Source organism: Elephantulus edwardii, unplaced genomic scaffold (genome assembly GCF_000299155.1).
Source record: "Elephantulus edwardii isolate Elephantulus edwardi_28Jun2011 unplaced genomic scaffold, EleEdw1.0 scaffold00077, whole genome shotgun sequence".
NCBI lineage: Eukaryota > Metazoa > Chordata > Mammalia > Macroscelidea > Macroscelididae > Elephantulus > Elephantulus edwardii.
Genome location: NW_006399827.1, coordinates 11,539,727 through 11,557,866, shown reverse-complemented (window position 1 = coordinate 11,557,866; position 18,140 = coordinate 11,539,727). Strand labels below are relative to the sequence as shown.

At 44.6% G+C, this 18,140-nt stretch overlaps 1 protein-coding gene across 2 annotated transcripts in view; it reads left to right on the top strand.

Moving 5' to 3' along the window:
* Positions 1-234: 234 nt before the first annotated feature.
* SP2 (Sp2 transcription factor) overlaps positions 235-18,140 on the top strand; it is a 27,552-nt gene continuing 9,646 nt past the window's right edge. Inside the window, exons 1-2 of one of the 2 annotated variants that reach the window (XM_006889353.1) lie at positions 235-378; positions 13,444-14,495. In XM_006889353.1, coding sequence (XP_006889415.1) covers positions 372-378; positions 13,444-14,495 — 1,059 coding nt within the window. In that variant the 5' untranslated portion in view covers positions 235-371. Of the gene's footprint in view, positions 379-12,738; positions 12,770-13,437; positions 14,496-18,140 lie in introns of those variants that run through there. The other variant, XM_006889354.1, reaches the window with a different exon arrangement.

The window sequence follows — 18,140 nt, the reverse complement described above, 5'->3', positions numbered from 1 at the left end:
AAACAGCCTTCAGCTAAGCCCCGCCCAACCTAGCTTCCTGTTGCTGTCCATCAACCACCTGGCGGGCGGGACTTTGCTTCCCGCCAGTTGGCTGGTGAGCATGTCATTTATTGGAAAATCGATTTCCGGTTGGCGGTTTTTGCCGTCTATCAATGACATTTCACAGGTCTATTGGTCAAACCAACGTCGCTCTAGATACGTCCCGTTGATTGGCTAGAAGTCCTGTCGGTCCCCAATGTACTGAACTCTTATTGGCCAGTGCTGCCGTCGCTCGGGCAGTGGCGGGCTCCGGGATTGGCGGGTGCTAGGCGGGCGGTGTCAGGCTCTCGGTGGCGGCGGAGGCGGCGGAGGCCAAGGAGGAAGATGTCGTAATGAGCGGTGGGTCCTGGCTGCTGCCGGCGGGGTCTTTCCGGCCGCAAAGGGCCGGGAAGACCAGCAGAGGCCGCGGGGAGGGAGAGTCGGGGCTGGGGGTTTCCCCCTGGGGCCAGGCCTGACTCCGGGGCCCGGCTTCGGGAGGGGCGGGGGAGGGAGGATTCCCGCCCGGAGGAGGAGCGGGGCTGGCCAGCCGGGCGGAGGCACCCGGAAGGGGGCGTTCGACTCCCCGCCCCCTCGGAGCCCGCCGGGCGGGAGGGTGGCGCTTCCGGGGACAGGAGAGCCGAGCGGGCACCTGGGAGGGCTGGTACCCCCTCTGCCTCGTCGCGCACTCACCTCTATGCTACCTGTCCTACTTACAAAGCCTAGTTTTCTCCAAGGAGGCGGCCGACACATCTCATGCCCTCTCCTAGCCACTGGCGATAGTTTTCCGCAGTGTAGGAAATACATGAGATTCTGGCTGTGACAACCAGCGCAGCACGTCGGGGGGTAGAAACAAATCTGGCTCCAGTGTATCCCAGGCCAAATGGTGTTAGGGCACCACGCATGCCCAAGGCCGATCACCTCTCTCCCTTAGGTTGCAGAGTGGGCAAAAATATTTTTATGTATTATTTGGACTTCTCCAGCTATGTATTTGCAAGCGTTTAGCAGAATTGTGGGAAGTTGAAAGACTTGTCGATAGAGCTTCTCGCTAACATCCCATCGGAGTACTGCAGAAATCCCAAAGCCCTGACCTGATCCTGAAGAATGACTGATGAAATAAAGCAAAATGGAGACTTGCTTTCTTCCTCCACCCTCCCTTTATTCTCAGTGCTGACTTACGGTTCTCGGCCTCTTACCCATGATTCTTGGCTTACCTTCCTGGCTGCTTTCTAATTTTAGTTCAGAAAGAGTCTTCTCCGGGCAATTGAGAAACCTGCCCTCACTGCATTCCTTGGTTTGAATTCCAATATGCTGTCATGTTTGTTTCTTAATTGAGTTGACCCAGGGGGACTTGGTCTGGCTTTTCTCAGTGTATCTTCTCCGAAGTTTGGCTCTTCTTTTGCGGTTACTTCTTCCATACATATTTTTTGTTTCCTAGAGAAGGTAGGGAGCAGATCTACTTTAAACAATGAATTGCCTGAAGGTCTCCCGTTAGGAAGGATCCTTCATTGTCAAAAGAAGGGTGCCAGCTACTCAAGGCGCTGGTATGCACTGTTGATGACACTGTACCCTTAAATTAAGAGTGTTGAATTGTTATTTCATTGATAAGGTTCTTAGTGCTGGGGAGTTTTAGGGAATAGGCTGTGAAGACATTGATGTTAGAGTCTAGATCACAGGAGTTAATTTTGATTAATAATGCAAAGTACTCCATTGACTGCAATAACGAATATCACTGCAGTGTCTTGTTCTGTTTTAAATTCTTATGTGCAGTGAAGAGGGTGAATCTGTCAGATAACTCATCAAATGCAGGGATATAGTGATGTGAACATACCTGGAATTCCATCATAGATTGATTCTTGAATCTTTTGAAGTACAAACTTGGAGTGAAATCTGTTTGGAGAAGCTCAGATACTTTCTTATATGCCTATTGGATAGTATGTCTTAGGTGTCCCTTTGGGCATCTTAACTGGATTTTTGAACTTTTTTCCAAACCAGTAAGTTTGGAACCAGGAACTGAGAAATGAATACCATTTTGAAATGCATTTTTTAGTGTTTTTTGCTTTTGTTTTGAATATGCATGCAACTCTGTGTGTGACTTGACTGGCTGTAGGAGGGAGAAAGCTCTATTTAGTTCCTGCCTTATGGAGCCACATTTAGATCTTGCTGTTTTTGAAAATAAATGGGTAATCTCTCTTAATACCATTTGGTGCCATCAGGTCAAGTATGATGTGTAGCAACCCTTTGAACAACAGATCTGAATCCATTATTTCCTGTCTAGCAGCATTCTCTTAGAAGCCCTTCTCTATCAGAAGCCTGTAGAAGCAACTGGGAAGATGAGTGACCAGTGTAAAAACCTAGGACATTTCTGACTCAAGGGCACTGCCAGCCTAAGTGGTAAACTGTCATTGAGGAGATGCTCTCAGGTACTACTGGTAGATTTGTTCTGACTGACGAGATTCTGGAATGGAACGGTGATCTTTTCCCACTTGTCTCATGGGATACTGAAAAAGCCGCAGCGCCAGCTCAGTATCAGCACTAGCAGCTCAGGGAAATGCAAGACTTCCAGCATGCGTGAAGCGTTCCTCCAGGAGGCTGTGAGGTTGCTGTTCACAGGATGCCACGGCGCTTCTCCACAGTAAAGCCTTCAGGCTGGCTTGATTTTAGGAGATGAGTAGGAGCAAGTAGAATGGCCAAGTGTTCAGTTTAGGTAAGCCATAGTTTAGCCCTTTGAACAGTGTTGAGATGCCAGGTCCATTTGTGAAAGCATGAAATTGGACATGCTTGCCAACCCAACAGTTTGAATCCCTCCTTTGGGCATTTCATTTCATTTCATAGTTTCTCTTTGTTTTGCTTGCTCTCCCTTACCGGAAGCACCACCCCTTGCCGTGTAGAGGTTTAGTGAGGATGACTGTTGTTGCTTTTGATGCTGAGGGCTCTGAGATGGCAGCCCTTCTCATGAGTGATGCCTTAGGCAGTTAGATAGTCTCTTTCCTCTCAGCCACAAGGTTAAATGGCTCAGAAACCATCAGGCTCGGGTGTGCACATTCCCAAATGTCCTCTTTCTTTTTAAGCACCCTCTCTTTGGGGGGTTATTTGTCTTTTCTGTGAGATTTGATAGAGTGACCTCCAAGGGACAGTGTGTAAAGAAAATAAGAACTGGCAGGAATCTTTCTGCCCCCTAGTCAGTGTCTAATTAGAGATCACAGATTAGCCTTGAAAGAATAGACCAAGACATTCTCCAGCCTTCTGAGACATAAATGCTAAACAGGCTGGCCTCACAGAGGAAGTGAAGTCACCACTTCTATTGCAGAAGCTGACTGATTCTGGCCCTCGATGAACGTGGGGAATGATGACTCACAAATAAATGTTCCGAAGCAGAGAAAGTGATGTGTTTATACATAATGATATTTGTTGCAGGGAGAGGGAAACACATCTTGGTTTCTTTCTCTTTTTCAGGATAGAATTCTAAGGTCTATTCATTTCTGACCTCCCCCCTCCCCCCCAACAAAAATTGTTTGTAACATTTCCTGGGATTCCTTCTGTTAAGAGTTCTCACCATCCCCTGTTCCTGCTATCTTGAATCTTTCCAGTAGGGTGATGTGTGTACACAGGCAAGATTCAAACTAGCAAATGACACAGACATATTTTGGGGAGAGAAATTTGGAGTGGAGGTTTATAAGAAGTTTCATATAACCCTCATTATCTTGACTTGGAACAGAATTTATCTCCAATACATGTTACTTGAGAGAAGCTTGGTGTGTGGTGATGGGGTGTGTGTTTTGGAGCTGTTTGTCCAGTGTCAGGGCTGGACTGTGTTGGCCCCTGCACTGGCTGTTGCACACTCGTGGAGTGCCTGGAGGGGTTAAGAGTTTGACCTGGGACAGGATCAGTGAGCAAAGACTGGAAGTTCTGGCCAGCTTAGCTTAGTTTACATGCCTTGTTGATGCAGCCTCCTGCCAGGATACACATCTGTAGATTTTCTCCCTTGGTCCTTAAACTTTCCATTTAGGGTCTGCTGGGCCACAACTTCCAAGATTGATTTGAGTCATTCATTCTTCAACAAAACAGATCTGAACCTTGCCCTATCCTGTCCCATCCTTATCACCTCTGGTACAGTCAGGCTCATTGTTAAGAGTGTTAATCCATCTCCTTGAAGGTCTTTTTCTCTTTCTCTGATCCCCCTATCATTCCCAGCATGAGGTCTTTTTCCAGGGACTAGACCCTCCTGAAAACATCCCCAAGGTATGTGAGATGAAATTTCACCATCCTTCCCTGTAAGAGCACTCTGCACTTCCTTCAAGATAGATTTGTTAGTTCTTTTGGCAGTCCCTGGGACAGTCAGTACTCTTCTCCAACACCATAGTTTAAAGGCATTGATTCTTCTGTCATCCTTATTCATTGTTGAGATTTCAAATATATAGAAAGCACTTAAAATATCATGGCTTGGATCAGGTGCACTTCAGTCTTTAAACTCACATCCTTGCTCTTTAGCACTTTGGAGAGGTCTTTAACAGCAGATTTTTCTAATGCAACATATTTTCTTGTCAGCTGCTACTGTAGGTGTTGTCTGTTAATGAATTCTATTGATAACACTGTTTCATTCTTTCAAACATTGTACAGCACCTAACATAACAGTATCATTAATAAATCCAAGCAGAAATGCCAATAGGTATACAGTCTGGAGATAAAATTTAGAAGTAGTGATTCTATAGATCTATATATTACTGATTTTTAAAGACCTGAGGATGTATGGAATCTCCCAAGATGTAGGTGTATATATTAAAAAGAATAGGTTTTAGATTGAGCCCTCAGCAGCCCCACTGTCCAAGGAGACTTACAGAGGTAGCCAAAGAGAGAGAAGGCCAGCCTGGCAAGTGTATCCTAGAAAACAAGTCAAGTGCTTAACAGAGGAACAAGATTCAACTGTTAGATCAACACAGAAGTCCAAGAATTAGCCATTAGATTTAACAACAGGGAACTTGCTGGTGCCTGAGCTGTTGTGGTGGCTTGCAGAGTGCATTTATCCATGCCTTGCTTTTCCCTCAGCAGCTGACTGACTTCTGACAGGATTGCCAACTCAGAGTCTGGGCTTAGGAACTGCTTCATTGGCCTCTGGCCCAACTGAGCTGACCAAAATAGCCAGCAGAACTGTTGGAGCTGAGTAAAAGTCCTCCAGGGAAAATGCTAGACCATAGCAGATGCCAAAGGAAAGCCATAGCCAGGAGGGGGGGGGGGAACCCAGAGACAAGAGCCACTAGTACCCGCCAGGCCCGGCTGTGGCATTGACCCAGGTTCTCCTGCAGAGGGAACAAAAGCCCCGTGAAGCTGAGTGTTGTCATACTTTTCTGGGCTCCTTTTCCTTCCCATTGCTGTCTCAAGCATAGTGGTCTAAAATAAAAGCCCAGTGGTCCAGCCCGTAGCCTGATGGTCAAGACTGAGGTTCCTGTCTCAGGCCTCTACCTGTTACAGCCCAATGAGGAACCCCTAGGACATGATTATCTAGAGGGACCAGGGGTGGGGGATCACAGTGAAGACAGTGAACACTAGAGTTACAGCCCTGCCCCAGATGTGTTGGGAGAGGGTCAGGACAAGCTTTCCCAAGAGAAATAAAACCAGCCCTGCAGAGTTAGCTAGACAAAAACAAGTGCATCAAACTCCAAGTGAAAGACATGGCATGTTGTGACTCCAGAGAGGAGAAACTCAAGTGTATTGTAGGAGTATTGTAAGAGCAAGAGATAAAATAGAGAAGCAGATGGGCACGAGGCAGGAAGAGCACTAATTGTTTTCACTCATTGCTTTTGAACAGGGTTCAGATCTTTTGTTCATAGGGTCACTATGAGTCATACTTGACTCGATGACACCTAACAACAACATTGGTGCTGAGTTGGAACTGACTCATAGCTGAGAGGCTGTAAATCACACGGGAGGAGTTTGCCCTTCTCTCTCCCTCAGAGTAGCTAGTGGATTTGAACTGCCAAAGAGTGCCACTTTTGGGTTAGCAGGGACACCCTCTACAACTAGGTTACCAGTTCTTCTTGTTGTTGTTAAGTGCCTCTGAGTCAAGTAACACTCATAGTGACCCTGTGAGAAAAACTTGTTGGTCTTCCTTTCTTTCATTGACCCTCCACCTTTACAAGCATGATGTTTCTTTCCAAGGAATAGCCTCTTCCAGAACCATGCCCAAAGTATATGAGATGAAGTTTCATCATCCTTGCCTCTAAGGCGCATTCTGGTTGCATTTTCTCCGAGCCATCTGTTTGTTCTTTTTTTTTTTAAATAATTTTATTATTTTTGTGTGTGTACCATCAAATTGGATCTGACTGGTACAAGAGGAGATTGTCCTTTCTTCTCCAGCAGAACATCTGGTGGATTTGAACCGTGTACCTCTGGGGTTGCAGTGCAGCTTCCTGCCACTAGGCCACCAGAGCTCCCTGGTTTGTTCTTTTGACAGTCCGTGGGATGTTCAGCACTCTTCTCCAGCACTACAACTCAAAGGCATTGATTCTTTCTAATACCAGCAGGTTCCCTCTAATTGTTTTGTTGTTACTGTCTAACTTGAGTTGGAACTGACTCATAGTTGATCCTCTACCAGGATTTCAGAGGCAGTAAATTGTATGGGAGAAGGTGGATTTGAACCACATGTCTTTGGGTTGGCAATATAGTTTCTTACCACTAAGCCACCAGCGCCCCTAATTGTTTTAGCTTTTTTTATAAATTTACCATGGATTATTTGAGACTATTGAGACATTAACTCGTTGCTAAGGTTCAGCGGAATTTGCATTTAAAACCAATCTTCAGAGCTGAACTGTGGAAGCAGAATTAGAGGGACAAAGCAAGTAGCTGGGAGGCCAATTTGGAGACCAGGGACAATATTTTAGGTTAAGCTGACAGGATTGTGCTAGGAACATGGTGATAGGGGTGGAAAGGAATGTTAGTAGATTAGAGAGAGATTTACATTTAAGAAGTAGAATCCCCAGGTCTTGTTGACTGGTGATAAAGATGAAGGTCAGGTTTCTGATTTGGGTTGGAAGGTGGTGCCATTCATTTTAATTGGAAATTCAAGAAGAAAGAATCACAAGGGGTGCATGTTACCACAGAGGTGACTGGATGCTGAACCAAGTCCAGGAAGAATTTTCTGTGGAATTGCATGCCTGTCATACAGTGATCACCGAATGCTTTTAAGGCAGGGAGAGTGTGTCTGTAAGCTGAGATCTGAAGGGTGAATAAAGGAGAAAGCGCTCCAGCAAGTAAGATGCAGCAGCAGACATGAGGGCTCTTCAAGGACCTGGAAGGGGTATAGTGGTTGAGGAGAGCTGGAAAAAGAGTGCGCAAGTGTGCAGGCTCCCAGAGGGCTGGATGGACTGCTGGCAGAGGGGAGACTTGACTTTTGCTAGTGACCTGGGAGGTTCCTAAAGCCATATGAGTGGAGACAGTCTCCCACAGAAGGCACAGGCGCTGAGGACTGTCGATACTTAAAGGTGGTACAGGAAGAGGTGCTCACAGGAAGAGATAGTCAGAGCATAGGAGAAAATTCATGGGTGTTTTGAAGAAGTGAGGATGGCCGGGGGTTACTTAGGAGCTGTGCTGTGGTTGGTAACTTTGGCAAGAACAGTTTCAGCAGAGGCCTGGGGCAGATGTCTTGTTACAGCTGTTTGGGAAAATGCCCAAATGAGGGAAGAGAGAGGAAGGGAAGGCTGGAAGTGAGGGGGACAGGAAATGGAGGGGTAATAATGCATGGAGAGCAGGCAGCTGGGGATTCTTGCTCTTAGACTCTGACTTCCGTGTGAGGGAAGGATTGGGGTGTGCTGCCATCAGGCAGACCATGGAGAGGCTTCAGGGCTGCCTGGAGGTCTTGTTTTAATGCTTTTAGTAGGTTTTCCTCTGAGCACAACAGAGGGACTATTGTTTGTTTAGTAAATTGCTGTAAAAGTTTGCTAGTTAAAGCAGTGTTGGAAAAGTTATCCAGCCTGAATTAATGACATGTTTGAATGGTACAACTGAAATAAATGCAACACTTTCTTTCAAATACTAGTGTTGCTAAATGTAGGTTTCTGTAACTGGATGTAAAATGTTGTTAGAAGCAAATTATACTATTAAAATGGAGAAAGGGGTCTGAAATAATTATACAACAGTGCCTGAGAGTCGCTTTGCATTCTTCATATACTATTTAGCCTCTCTTTTGAGTCCTATCAGGGAAAGTTAGGCACAATTTATGGCTCAGCTGTACATTTTAAATATAAAGTGGAAAATTAATGAGGTTCTAAAGTACCTTTGATTTCACAGTCTTACAGTTATGTATCTACACTCGTCTCTTAACCACTTTAGACTTCTGGATGCCAACTACAGATGCTTCTCTTTTCCCTTGCATAGTTAATCGCAGGATAGAACTATGAAATGGCAAATAAAGCTTACTCTGTTTTGGTTGCCCTGGTTAGCAGGCCAGGGCCTTAAAGCCCTGATTGACACTTGGAGAGATACTTACAAACATGGTTTGAGATAGGATGGGTATTTCAAGAGCTCACCGGGGAGGAAAACGAAACCAAACTGAACCAGAACTATGTCAAGTGTAGGTAGCCTGCAGTTTGCTCCAGTAGATTCTGCTTTAATGGCTAATGCTGAAGAATAGGTCAGGGCCCAGCTGCGTTTCCAAACAGTGTGAGTTTAGGGTAATGATGACAGCAGAGGGAGTTAAGGAGTTGTAAAGGATGTGCTGGGCTCGGTTTCATTTCATTAGTCTTGTCCACACTCTCCTTTTCTGGTGCCCCTTTGTTTTACTGTGGAAGATGCCTGGGAGAGAGTTAATCACCAATTTTCCCTAAATCAGTCTGAGGTCAGGGGATCTCTGTAAAGAGTTCCCCTGCCTTCTAGGCCTTCCAGAAGCTAACTACTCCTTTGTTTTTATTAGCAACATGGTCTGAAAATTTGAAAAATCTTAAAAAAGGCATGTAGTCCAGCTTCCCACCTTGTAGATACAGAGAACATGAACTATAGATCCCATCTCTTCAAGTTCTTCCCACATGACATTGAAATTTGTCTTTAAATTTCCACTTAAGAATCTTAGTCCCAATAGATAACCCCACTCGGTATCCTGGTCACAACCATTGTCACTCTTCTTCTTTCTTTCTTTTTTTTTAAATTTTTTTATTTTTGTGTGAGTGTACCGTCAAATCAGATCTGACTGGTACAGGAGGAGATTGTCCCTCCTTCCCCGGCAGATCATCTGGTGGATTTGAACCGTGCGCCTCTGGTATTGTAGTTGCATTGTCATTCTTCTCTGAACAAACAAACACCTATGGAAAAACCTTCCCTCTCAGAGCGACCCTCTGGACAGAACTTGACACTTTAAAGTAGCCAAAAGCACAGACTACTTTGGGGCTGTTATTTTTCTTATTCTGTGATTGAACTTTTGGAAATGCAGTTCAAGATTACAATAGCTTCTTTGGCAACTCGATCTAGAGTCTCCTGACTCCCTTTTAGCTGAGTCAGAAAACCACTGGGCTTTTTTCACACGAGAACCAATATGAGGCCCTGTTCTCCAGTACTCCACCCCTGTAGGTTTTGTTTTTTAATTTAAGTGCAGGATTTACTAAACTTAAAAGTTTAAACCATCATTTATTAGTTACCTACTATATGACAGGTCTTATGCTTGACTTTTTACATAAGTTATTGAAGCCTCACAGAAATCCTATGAGGACAGGACTGTTCTCAGATGGTGGGATGAGACTGAGAAAAGAGGATGGCAACCCACCTGTTAGAATTCTTAGGACTGGAGCCTTATTCTCTTAAATACCACACCTACCAGTTTTTGCAGCTCTCTTTGAACTCTCATAGTTACACCCACTGTATTTGTGACATCTGAAAATTTCACTTGCCTTCTGGAGTTTGAACTCTTTCCTGAACCAAGCTAGTAGGTCTATCACCCCCAGATAAATTACTGTAAAGCCACATTTCCCAGCATATAGATCATCAAACCAACATAGTGGGTAATAAAGTTTTTAATAAATTAAATAAGTCCGGAAAATGTCAAAGTATATCACATGTGGTAAGAGTAAATTTTGTTGTAGGCAGCATACTGGAATGGGGGTATGTGTTGGGTTTTGATATAAAGCTTTTTTTTTAATGAAAGTTTACAGAGACTTTGAATTTCCATTCATTCATTGTTGCACACTTTCCTCCTGCCTACCCCTCCCCTCCAGTTTGCTTTTCTCTTTGAAAAGTAAAAAAAAAAAATCTTGTTATATAATCTTCCAGTCCACTCCACTATGCAGCTTTCACTCTGGACTTGTCATGAAAATAATACCTAATTATATATTCCTCCTAAATAGTTCTCTCCCTCATCTATTTCAATGCAGTATATATTATTTATCCTCTCTTAGTTTCCTCCCAACCCCGATGTCAATCCTGCTTTACAACAGTGGCACTGCGCAGTATTTGTCCGTTTGTGACTGAGATAATTCACTCAGAATAATGTTCTCCAGGATTACCCATTTTGTATAATGTTTCATGAGTTCCTTGTTTTTTCATGTAGCATAGTGTTCCATTGTGTGAATATACTACAGCTTCTCTATCCATTCATTTGTTGATGGGCATTTGGATTGTTTCCAACTCTTTGCTATTGTGACCAAAGCTGCAATAAACATGGGTGTGGATGTAAAACTTTTTCTAACTGGTTAAATTCAAAATGGTTTGGTCACTACTCTGGTAAAGGAAAAAAGGGTTTTGGATCAACTTGGATTATTTTTATTATATCACTACCGCTGAATTATAGTTAAGCACAAATCTGTGTATCAGTTAACAGATCTAGTGCCTATGACGTGAAGAGATTATTACCAGAAAGTTATTAAAATTCAAGCCAGCAGCATCCCTGCAGGGAGGACAATGCTTTTCTGAACCAGAATCACTGCTTTCATTGTAAGCCCGGAGCTCAGCATAATTGACACTCTGGGGTTTCTGGAGTTCTCCGAGCCCACCCTGCAGTGTATTTGTGCCCATGTCACAGTCTTCACATCATTGGGCCTTCTCTTTGCACAGATTTGTAGAGTTGTTTTTGTTAGGTGCCTTCAGGTTGGTTCTGACAAATAGGAACTCTGTGAGCCCCAGAATGAAATCCTGCCCTGTGTCATGCTCACAGTTGGTGCTGGGTTGGAGTCCACTGTTCCAGCTGCTGTGTCAGTCCATCCTGTTGAAGGTCTTCCTCTTTTTTGCTGACCCTCCACTTTACCAAGCATGATGTCGAATGAGTGTGTCTAAATGAGCGCCTGTGATGCTGGTGCCGCTTGGTCCCTTGCAGGTGTAAGCATGAACACAAGTGTGAGACACAGCAGGACTTGGTTCAGCAATAGTCACCCAGGCACCAAAATCTGATCAAAATAAAAACTTAAAAGTCCTGGTAGAGAAAACATGAGCCCCCAAGGAGAAGGCTGTGGGCCTGGTCCGAACACAAACCTACCCCTCACAGGCCACACTGGCTGGCACTGCAGCAGCAGACTCCTGAATGGTTGACTGCACCACTTAGTGAAGGCTTGCTCAGCAGAGCCTCAAACAAGACTGTTGCCCTGCCCACAGTTAACCTTGTTCACCAGACCACTAAGAAAATTTCATTCGAGATGCCTTGTGTAAAACACATGGTGTTTATATACACCATTCTCCTGATCTAAAGTCCTATATAAAGAAGAAACGGAAGTTTGTGCAACCTAACTTTTTTTTCATAACTCCTATCTTTATTTCTTGTGCTCTTAATAATTCCAGTGCTGCTCAGTCATTTCTTCTTGAACTTGGCACGGATTGGTGTCTAAGATTCCAGCTGCTCCTTGCAGTTTTTGCACGTGTGTCTGCAGAGTCTCTCACACTGGAGTCTGAGAGTGCAGTTTGAGCCTAGAGACCATTTAAGGCATTGGAATGTTGTCTTACCAGCATCACCTGTCCTAACTTCAGTCCCGCAGCCCCCACCCCAAATAGCCTGTCTTTTCCATTTAAGAGTCATTCTACTGGAGAAGCCAGAGGCCAGCCAAAATGGTAATGGTTCTGCTTTATCTCTTACCTTCTATCCTCTTAAGCAGATGCCCAGCAGGGCTTCACCCTGGTTCTTGAGCTGGAGTGTAGTTTTTTATTTAATGGGCCTTTTTTTGGTGAACTGTAGTATCTGTCAGAGCTCCCTTCTAAGTTTTAGTCTTTTAAACACCAGCCCTCCTGGCCTGTCTCCCCTAGGTTCTTTCACACCTGATCTATTTCAATCAAGTTTGTAGTCCCAACAAGCCCTTGTTCATACACACTGCAAGTTGAGGCCAAGTAAGACAGGCAAAAAGACCTCAACGTAAGACCGGCAGAGGGAACTCATACTATCTTTAGAGCTACTGCTTCCTCATATTCAACATAGGGATGATTTTGTGGTTTCTGTTAAGATTTTCATTTTCTTTTGCCTCTGTGAGTGCTCTTGTTTCTACTTCCTCAAGTCTACTTTCCAAAGATCTGCATAACTTTTGAAAGCCCAGGTTTCTTTTCCTTAGAAATTCATGAACTGAAAGATTCTTCCTCCCCAAATTCTCATGAATCCTAATTTACGTCTCTTTCTTTTGGATCAGACTTAAGTACAGAATAGGGATTCCTCCATGACTTCCTCATCCTTTTCCTTTGTTGAAAATAAAAGTACACTAGAAAATAGGCATTTCTGGAAAATGAGAAAGTATAGAAAAACAGAGAAAAACTTTCAAGGAAATTCTTCTGCCCATAGGTAATGGATTTTGATGTTCTGGCATTCTTTCCCCCCTTAGATATATTTTCATATAGAGGTGCACATAAATTTAAAAGCACAGACTGAATTTACTGCAGTCATTGATCCTTTGTAGTCTCTGAGATCATATCTTTTCTTTTGTCTTAGGTAAAATTTAAGTTCACTTAAATTATCCATATGGTATACATTGATCTTTAGGGGCACTGTGCCTTTGTGGTGAAGGCTGAGCACACAACACCCTAGACTTCTGAATGGAGCAGATGGCCCTTGTCAGGGCTTCTCTCCCTGGCAGGCTTGGCAGCTGGCTACGGTTTGAGTGGGCAGGAAATGAGTTAGAGCTAGAAGATGATCTGGGATACCTTCTGCCTACACTATAGGGGTTTCCATCCAACTTGGGAGAATTAGCGGTGTCCTGCAGAGAGAAGGCTCTGTTAGGTGGCACAGCTTATTACTGAAGACAGTCTAGGTATCTTTATGATGGCCAGAGGACACAGTCCAGTAGACTGTAGAGGCAGGACCACCTGTTCCCACACCCTCCAATGACTGAGTCTGAAAAGAGAATGAGACCATGTACTAAAATAGATGTACGCTGATCTAGAATGGGGAAGGGGTCATTAGTGACCAAAAGGAAATTGAGGCAAGGGCACTCTCTTATTTTCAGCATCTTGTACATTACTGTGTCTCTGTTCTTCCCACAGATCCACAGACCAGCATGGCTGCCACTGCCGCTGTCAGCCCCAGTGACTACCTGCAGCCTGCCGCCTCTACCACCCAGGACTCCCAGCCATCTCCTTTAGCCCTGCTTGCTGCAACATGTAGCAAAATTGGTCCCCCAGCTGTTGAAGCTGCTGTGACCCCTCCTGCTCCCCCGCAGCCCACACCACGGAAACTCGTCCCCATCAAACCTGCTCCGCTCCCTGTCAGTCTCAGCAAGAATAGCTTTGGAATCTTATCCTCCAAAGGAAACATACTTCAGATTCAGGGGTCACAACTGAGCACGTCGTATCCTGGAGGGCAGCTGGTGTTCGCTATCCAGAATCCCACCATGGTCAGCAAAGGGAGCCGACCCAGTTCCAATATCCAGTACCAGACGGTCCCGCAGATTCAGGCAGGCGGTTCCCAGACCATCCAGGTGCAGCCCAATCTCACCAACCAGATCCAGATCATCCCCGGAACCAACCAAGCCATCATCACTCCCTCACCGTCCAGCCACAAACCTGTCCCCATCAAACCAGCCCCCGTCCAGAAATCAAGTACGACCCCCACGCCCGTGCAGAGTGGCGCCAATGTGGTGAAGCTGACAGGAGGGGGTGGCAATGTGACTCTTACTCTGCCCGTCAACAACCTTGTGAACACCAGCGACACCGGAACCACGACTCAGCTGCTTGCCGAAAGTACCCCCACTCCACTATCCAAGACTAACAAGAAAGCAAGGAAGAAGAGCCTTTCTGCCTCCCAGCCCCCCGTGGCCGTGGCCGAGCAGGTGGAGACGGTGCTGATCGAGACTACCGCAGACAATATCATTCAAGCAGGAAACAACCTACTTATTGTTCAGAGCCCTGGTGCAGGCCAGCCGGCTGTGGTCCAGCAGGTCCAAGTGGTGCCCCCCAAAGCCGAGCAGCAGCAGGTGGTGCAGATCCCCCAGCAGGCCCTGCGGGTGGTCCAGGCAGCATCTGCCACCCTCCCCACCATCCCTCAGAAGCCCTCCCAGAACTTTCAGATCCAGGCAGCTGAGCAGACGCCCACTCAGGTACCATGCACACCTTCTGCACCTGCCTTCTCTCCTTCTTAACTTATGCAGCTTAAATGGCTTACGGCTGGTTAGCACTCAGCCTACTATTTAAGTTGGTGCTGACATACCCCCTGATGTGATCTGACTGTTAGGAGTCAGTATTGTTTGGAGGGGGGTAGTAAGTGCACATTGCTGCCTAACAGATGGGCTGTCTCCAGTTCAGAAGGCCAAGTATAGGCTATCTTTAGAAATCAGGTGAATCAAGTTATATGTTGATTGGCTTTTCTCTTTGTGAAACTTTTTAGAGTGCTAAGTGCAGATACTTTTTAATAATCATGTTTATTTTATATACTTCAAAACAGTAGCAAGAATGAAAAAAATTCACATTAAGAACCACAGAATTTTATATAAGACATTGAATTAGAAATATGCTATCATTAGTAATGGTGAAAATAAGTAGGAAGAGGTAGCCTAGCTTTGCAGCAGGAGCATTTAGCCTCAATCCATCTGAAATGCCAAATACAACAAAGATGCTCTTCATTTTGGTATTTATGAAGGTCCTCCAACACTCCTGAACCTCTTGGCTCTCTGAGGCAGGTTTTATTCTTTGTGCACGCCTTCTGTAGCCTAAGGGAGTTCTGATAGTACAGTCTGAGTTGCACTGCTAACTCAAAGTTGGCGCCTCTGATTTTCAAATTGCTCCTCAGGAGAAAGATGGACGATCTCCTCCTGTGTGATCCACAGCCTTTGGAAAACTCACTGAGGGGTCAGCTGTGAGTCAGTTCCTAATCAATGGCAGTGTGTTTATTTTCTGACTGCAGTCTATGGTCTCTGTACAGGACCCCCCCCCCCCCCCCCCCAAAGAAAAACCAAACCAACCACCCTAGTAACTTGAGTGTATTGGGGGAAAGTACTGAATATCTCATGGCCTGCCAACAGAATGTACAGGTATGTCTTGGAGAAAGTGCAACCAGAGTGCTCCTTGGAGGCAAGGATGGCGAGGTTTTATCGCTCATACTTTAGACATGTTTCTAGGAGGAGATGCTTTTCCTTGGAAAAGGATATCATGATTTGAAAAGGTGGAGGGTCAGCGAAAGAAAGGAAGACTCCAATCGAGATGGATTGATCCAGTGAATGCAGCAGTGGGTTCCAGCGTATCAGGTATGATGAGGATGGCACAGGATAGGCCAGGATTCAGGTCTGTGTTCACAGGGTTTTGTTCATAAGTACGATGGTGAGTCATACTGAACTTGGCAGCACCTAACAAACAACAGTAAGAAGGAATAGAAACATTATCTGTATTTACATACATAAAGTAGTAACAATTTACAGAAGGAATATTTACCAGAAAACTGAGAATGAGATTTGTATATTTACTAAGAGGCTTCACAAGGGGTTTTTTTTGTTTCTGAGGAACACCATCCTCAATAATCCAAGACTTAAAAATAGCTTCAGTCAAAAATCACAACAGAAATTTGTGTGGTATCATTCTCTCCTGAACTGAGCGTTTCCAAATGCTTTTAAATGTGCAGTTCTTATACACAAGGGCTTTTTACGTATCCACATAACTAGAAAATTAGCAGTGCACTAATCCAGGAGACCGATTTCTAGTTTGATCACTATCAATATTGTTTTATAGCCAAAGCTCTGTTCCAGGACCACACGTGTATATAGTTGTCTCATTTCCTTTCATCAGAACCGTTCTTCAGTATTTAGCCTTTATGACCTTCATACTTTTTGAGGATTACAGGCCAGTTATTTTGCAGATTGTTTCCCAATTTTGGTTTGTCCAATATTTCCTTGGGATTAGATGCTGGTTATACAGAAACTTCAGAAAGTGATACTCTGTTCTCATTGCCATCTGGAGTAGTGCATGATTTCAGTTTTTCCCATTACCAGTGATGATTAAAATGGTGTGTGGGAAGTTTCTGTAGCTTAAGTTACTTTATTTCTCTTTGTAACAAGTATTTTATGAGGCCTTTTGGAGACACTTAAATACCACATTGCTCTGTAGGCTTACACCTGCTTGTTTTAGTATCTAACTTTTAATGAGTTGTTGTATACCTTTGAGTAGCAGCCAACCCATAGCTGATCCTCTGGTTGGTTTTCAGAGGCAATAAATTGCATAGGAGGAGATTACCCATGGAGCAGCTGGTGGATATGAATTGTGTACCTTTGCATTACCACCAAGCCACCAGCTCAGATGAATAAGGATGACAGAGGAATTGATGCCTTTGAGTTGTGGTGTTGGAGAAGAATACTGAATATCCCAAGGATATGTGGATCCTCAACCAGATGGGTCGACACGGTGACTGCTGCAGTGGGCTCAAGTGTGTCGGAAAGGGTGAGGATGACACAGGGTTCAGCTCTGTTGTTCGTAGGGTCACTATGGGCCATCCTCAACTCGATGGCACCTAACAACAACATGCCACCAGAGCTCTTAACTGAAAGGTTGGCAGTTCAGATCCACCCAGTGGTGCCTTGGAAGAAAGGTCTAGAAGTTTGCTTCCAAAAGATCACAGCCATTGAAAACCCTATAAAAAACGCAGTTCTGCTCTGAAACAGGTGGGGCCACAGTGAGTTCAGAATTGATTTGAGAGCATATGGGTTGTTGGTTCTTTTTAAAGTAGGATAGTGATTTCTTAACTTTTAGTTTTATGATTTCCATAAAAGTAAGCCAAGACAGAACAGAGTTTTCCTTCTCACCATGTTTCCCTCTTGTCAAAACTAAGAAACTGACATTGGTGCGTTATTCTTCATTAAGTTCAAGATCTTATTTAGTTATCAACTTTCCTATGAATGGCCTGTTTCAGGATCCAGTCCAGGACACCTTCTTTAGCTATCATGTCTCTGGTCTGAGATAGTGTCTCAGTCTTGTTTTTTCAATGTTCGATAGTCTTGGAAGATGTCCTTTAGTCTAGTTTGCCTGATGCTTTCCTCAAGACCGAGGTTATACCAGCCAGATATGAAATAATTCCATTCCTTTTGAACATGTTGCAAGGAGGGACCAGTCCTTGGAGAGGGACATCATGCTTGGGAGGATGAAGGGACAGCACAAGAGAGGAAGACTCTCGATGAGATGGATTGACTCAGTTATTGAGGTAATAGGAGTAGGTGTGTCAGAGACAGTAAGATTGACTCAGGATAGAGCCGGGTTCCCAGCTTGTTGTACATGGGGTTGTTATAAGTCGCTAGTGACTTGACAGCACATAACAACAGTGTGGCTAGGGCACCTACACAACGAGAGAGAGAAATTAGAAGGGGTAAGCAGATGGAACAGGAAAGAGTAGGATCTCAAGAGGGGGAATGAGAACTTGGCCACACTGCTTATTACAGCGTTTGGAGAGAAACAGATGCTATATCAGTGTTACCTTACAAGTATTGTGCCAAGATAAGGACAAATACATACCAGATTTTGTTTCCATGTTGTTTGGTGTTGTTATGTGCCGTCGAGTCGCCTGCGACTCATAGCGACCCGATGTACAACAGCCCTAAACTCCGCTCTGTGTTGTACATAGGGTTTTCAGAGGCCTGTTATTTCAGAAGTGGATGGCCAATCCTTCTTCCTAGTCTGTCTCAATGTGAATGTTCAGATTTAGAGAAGTATTAGACAGACCAGCAAGTTAAAGGTATATCCCTTATTGCAGAGTTAACTTTACTGTC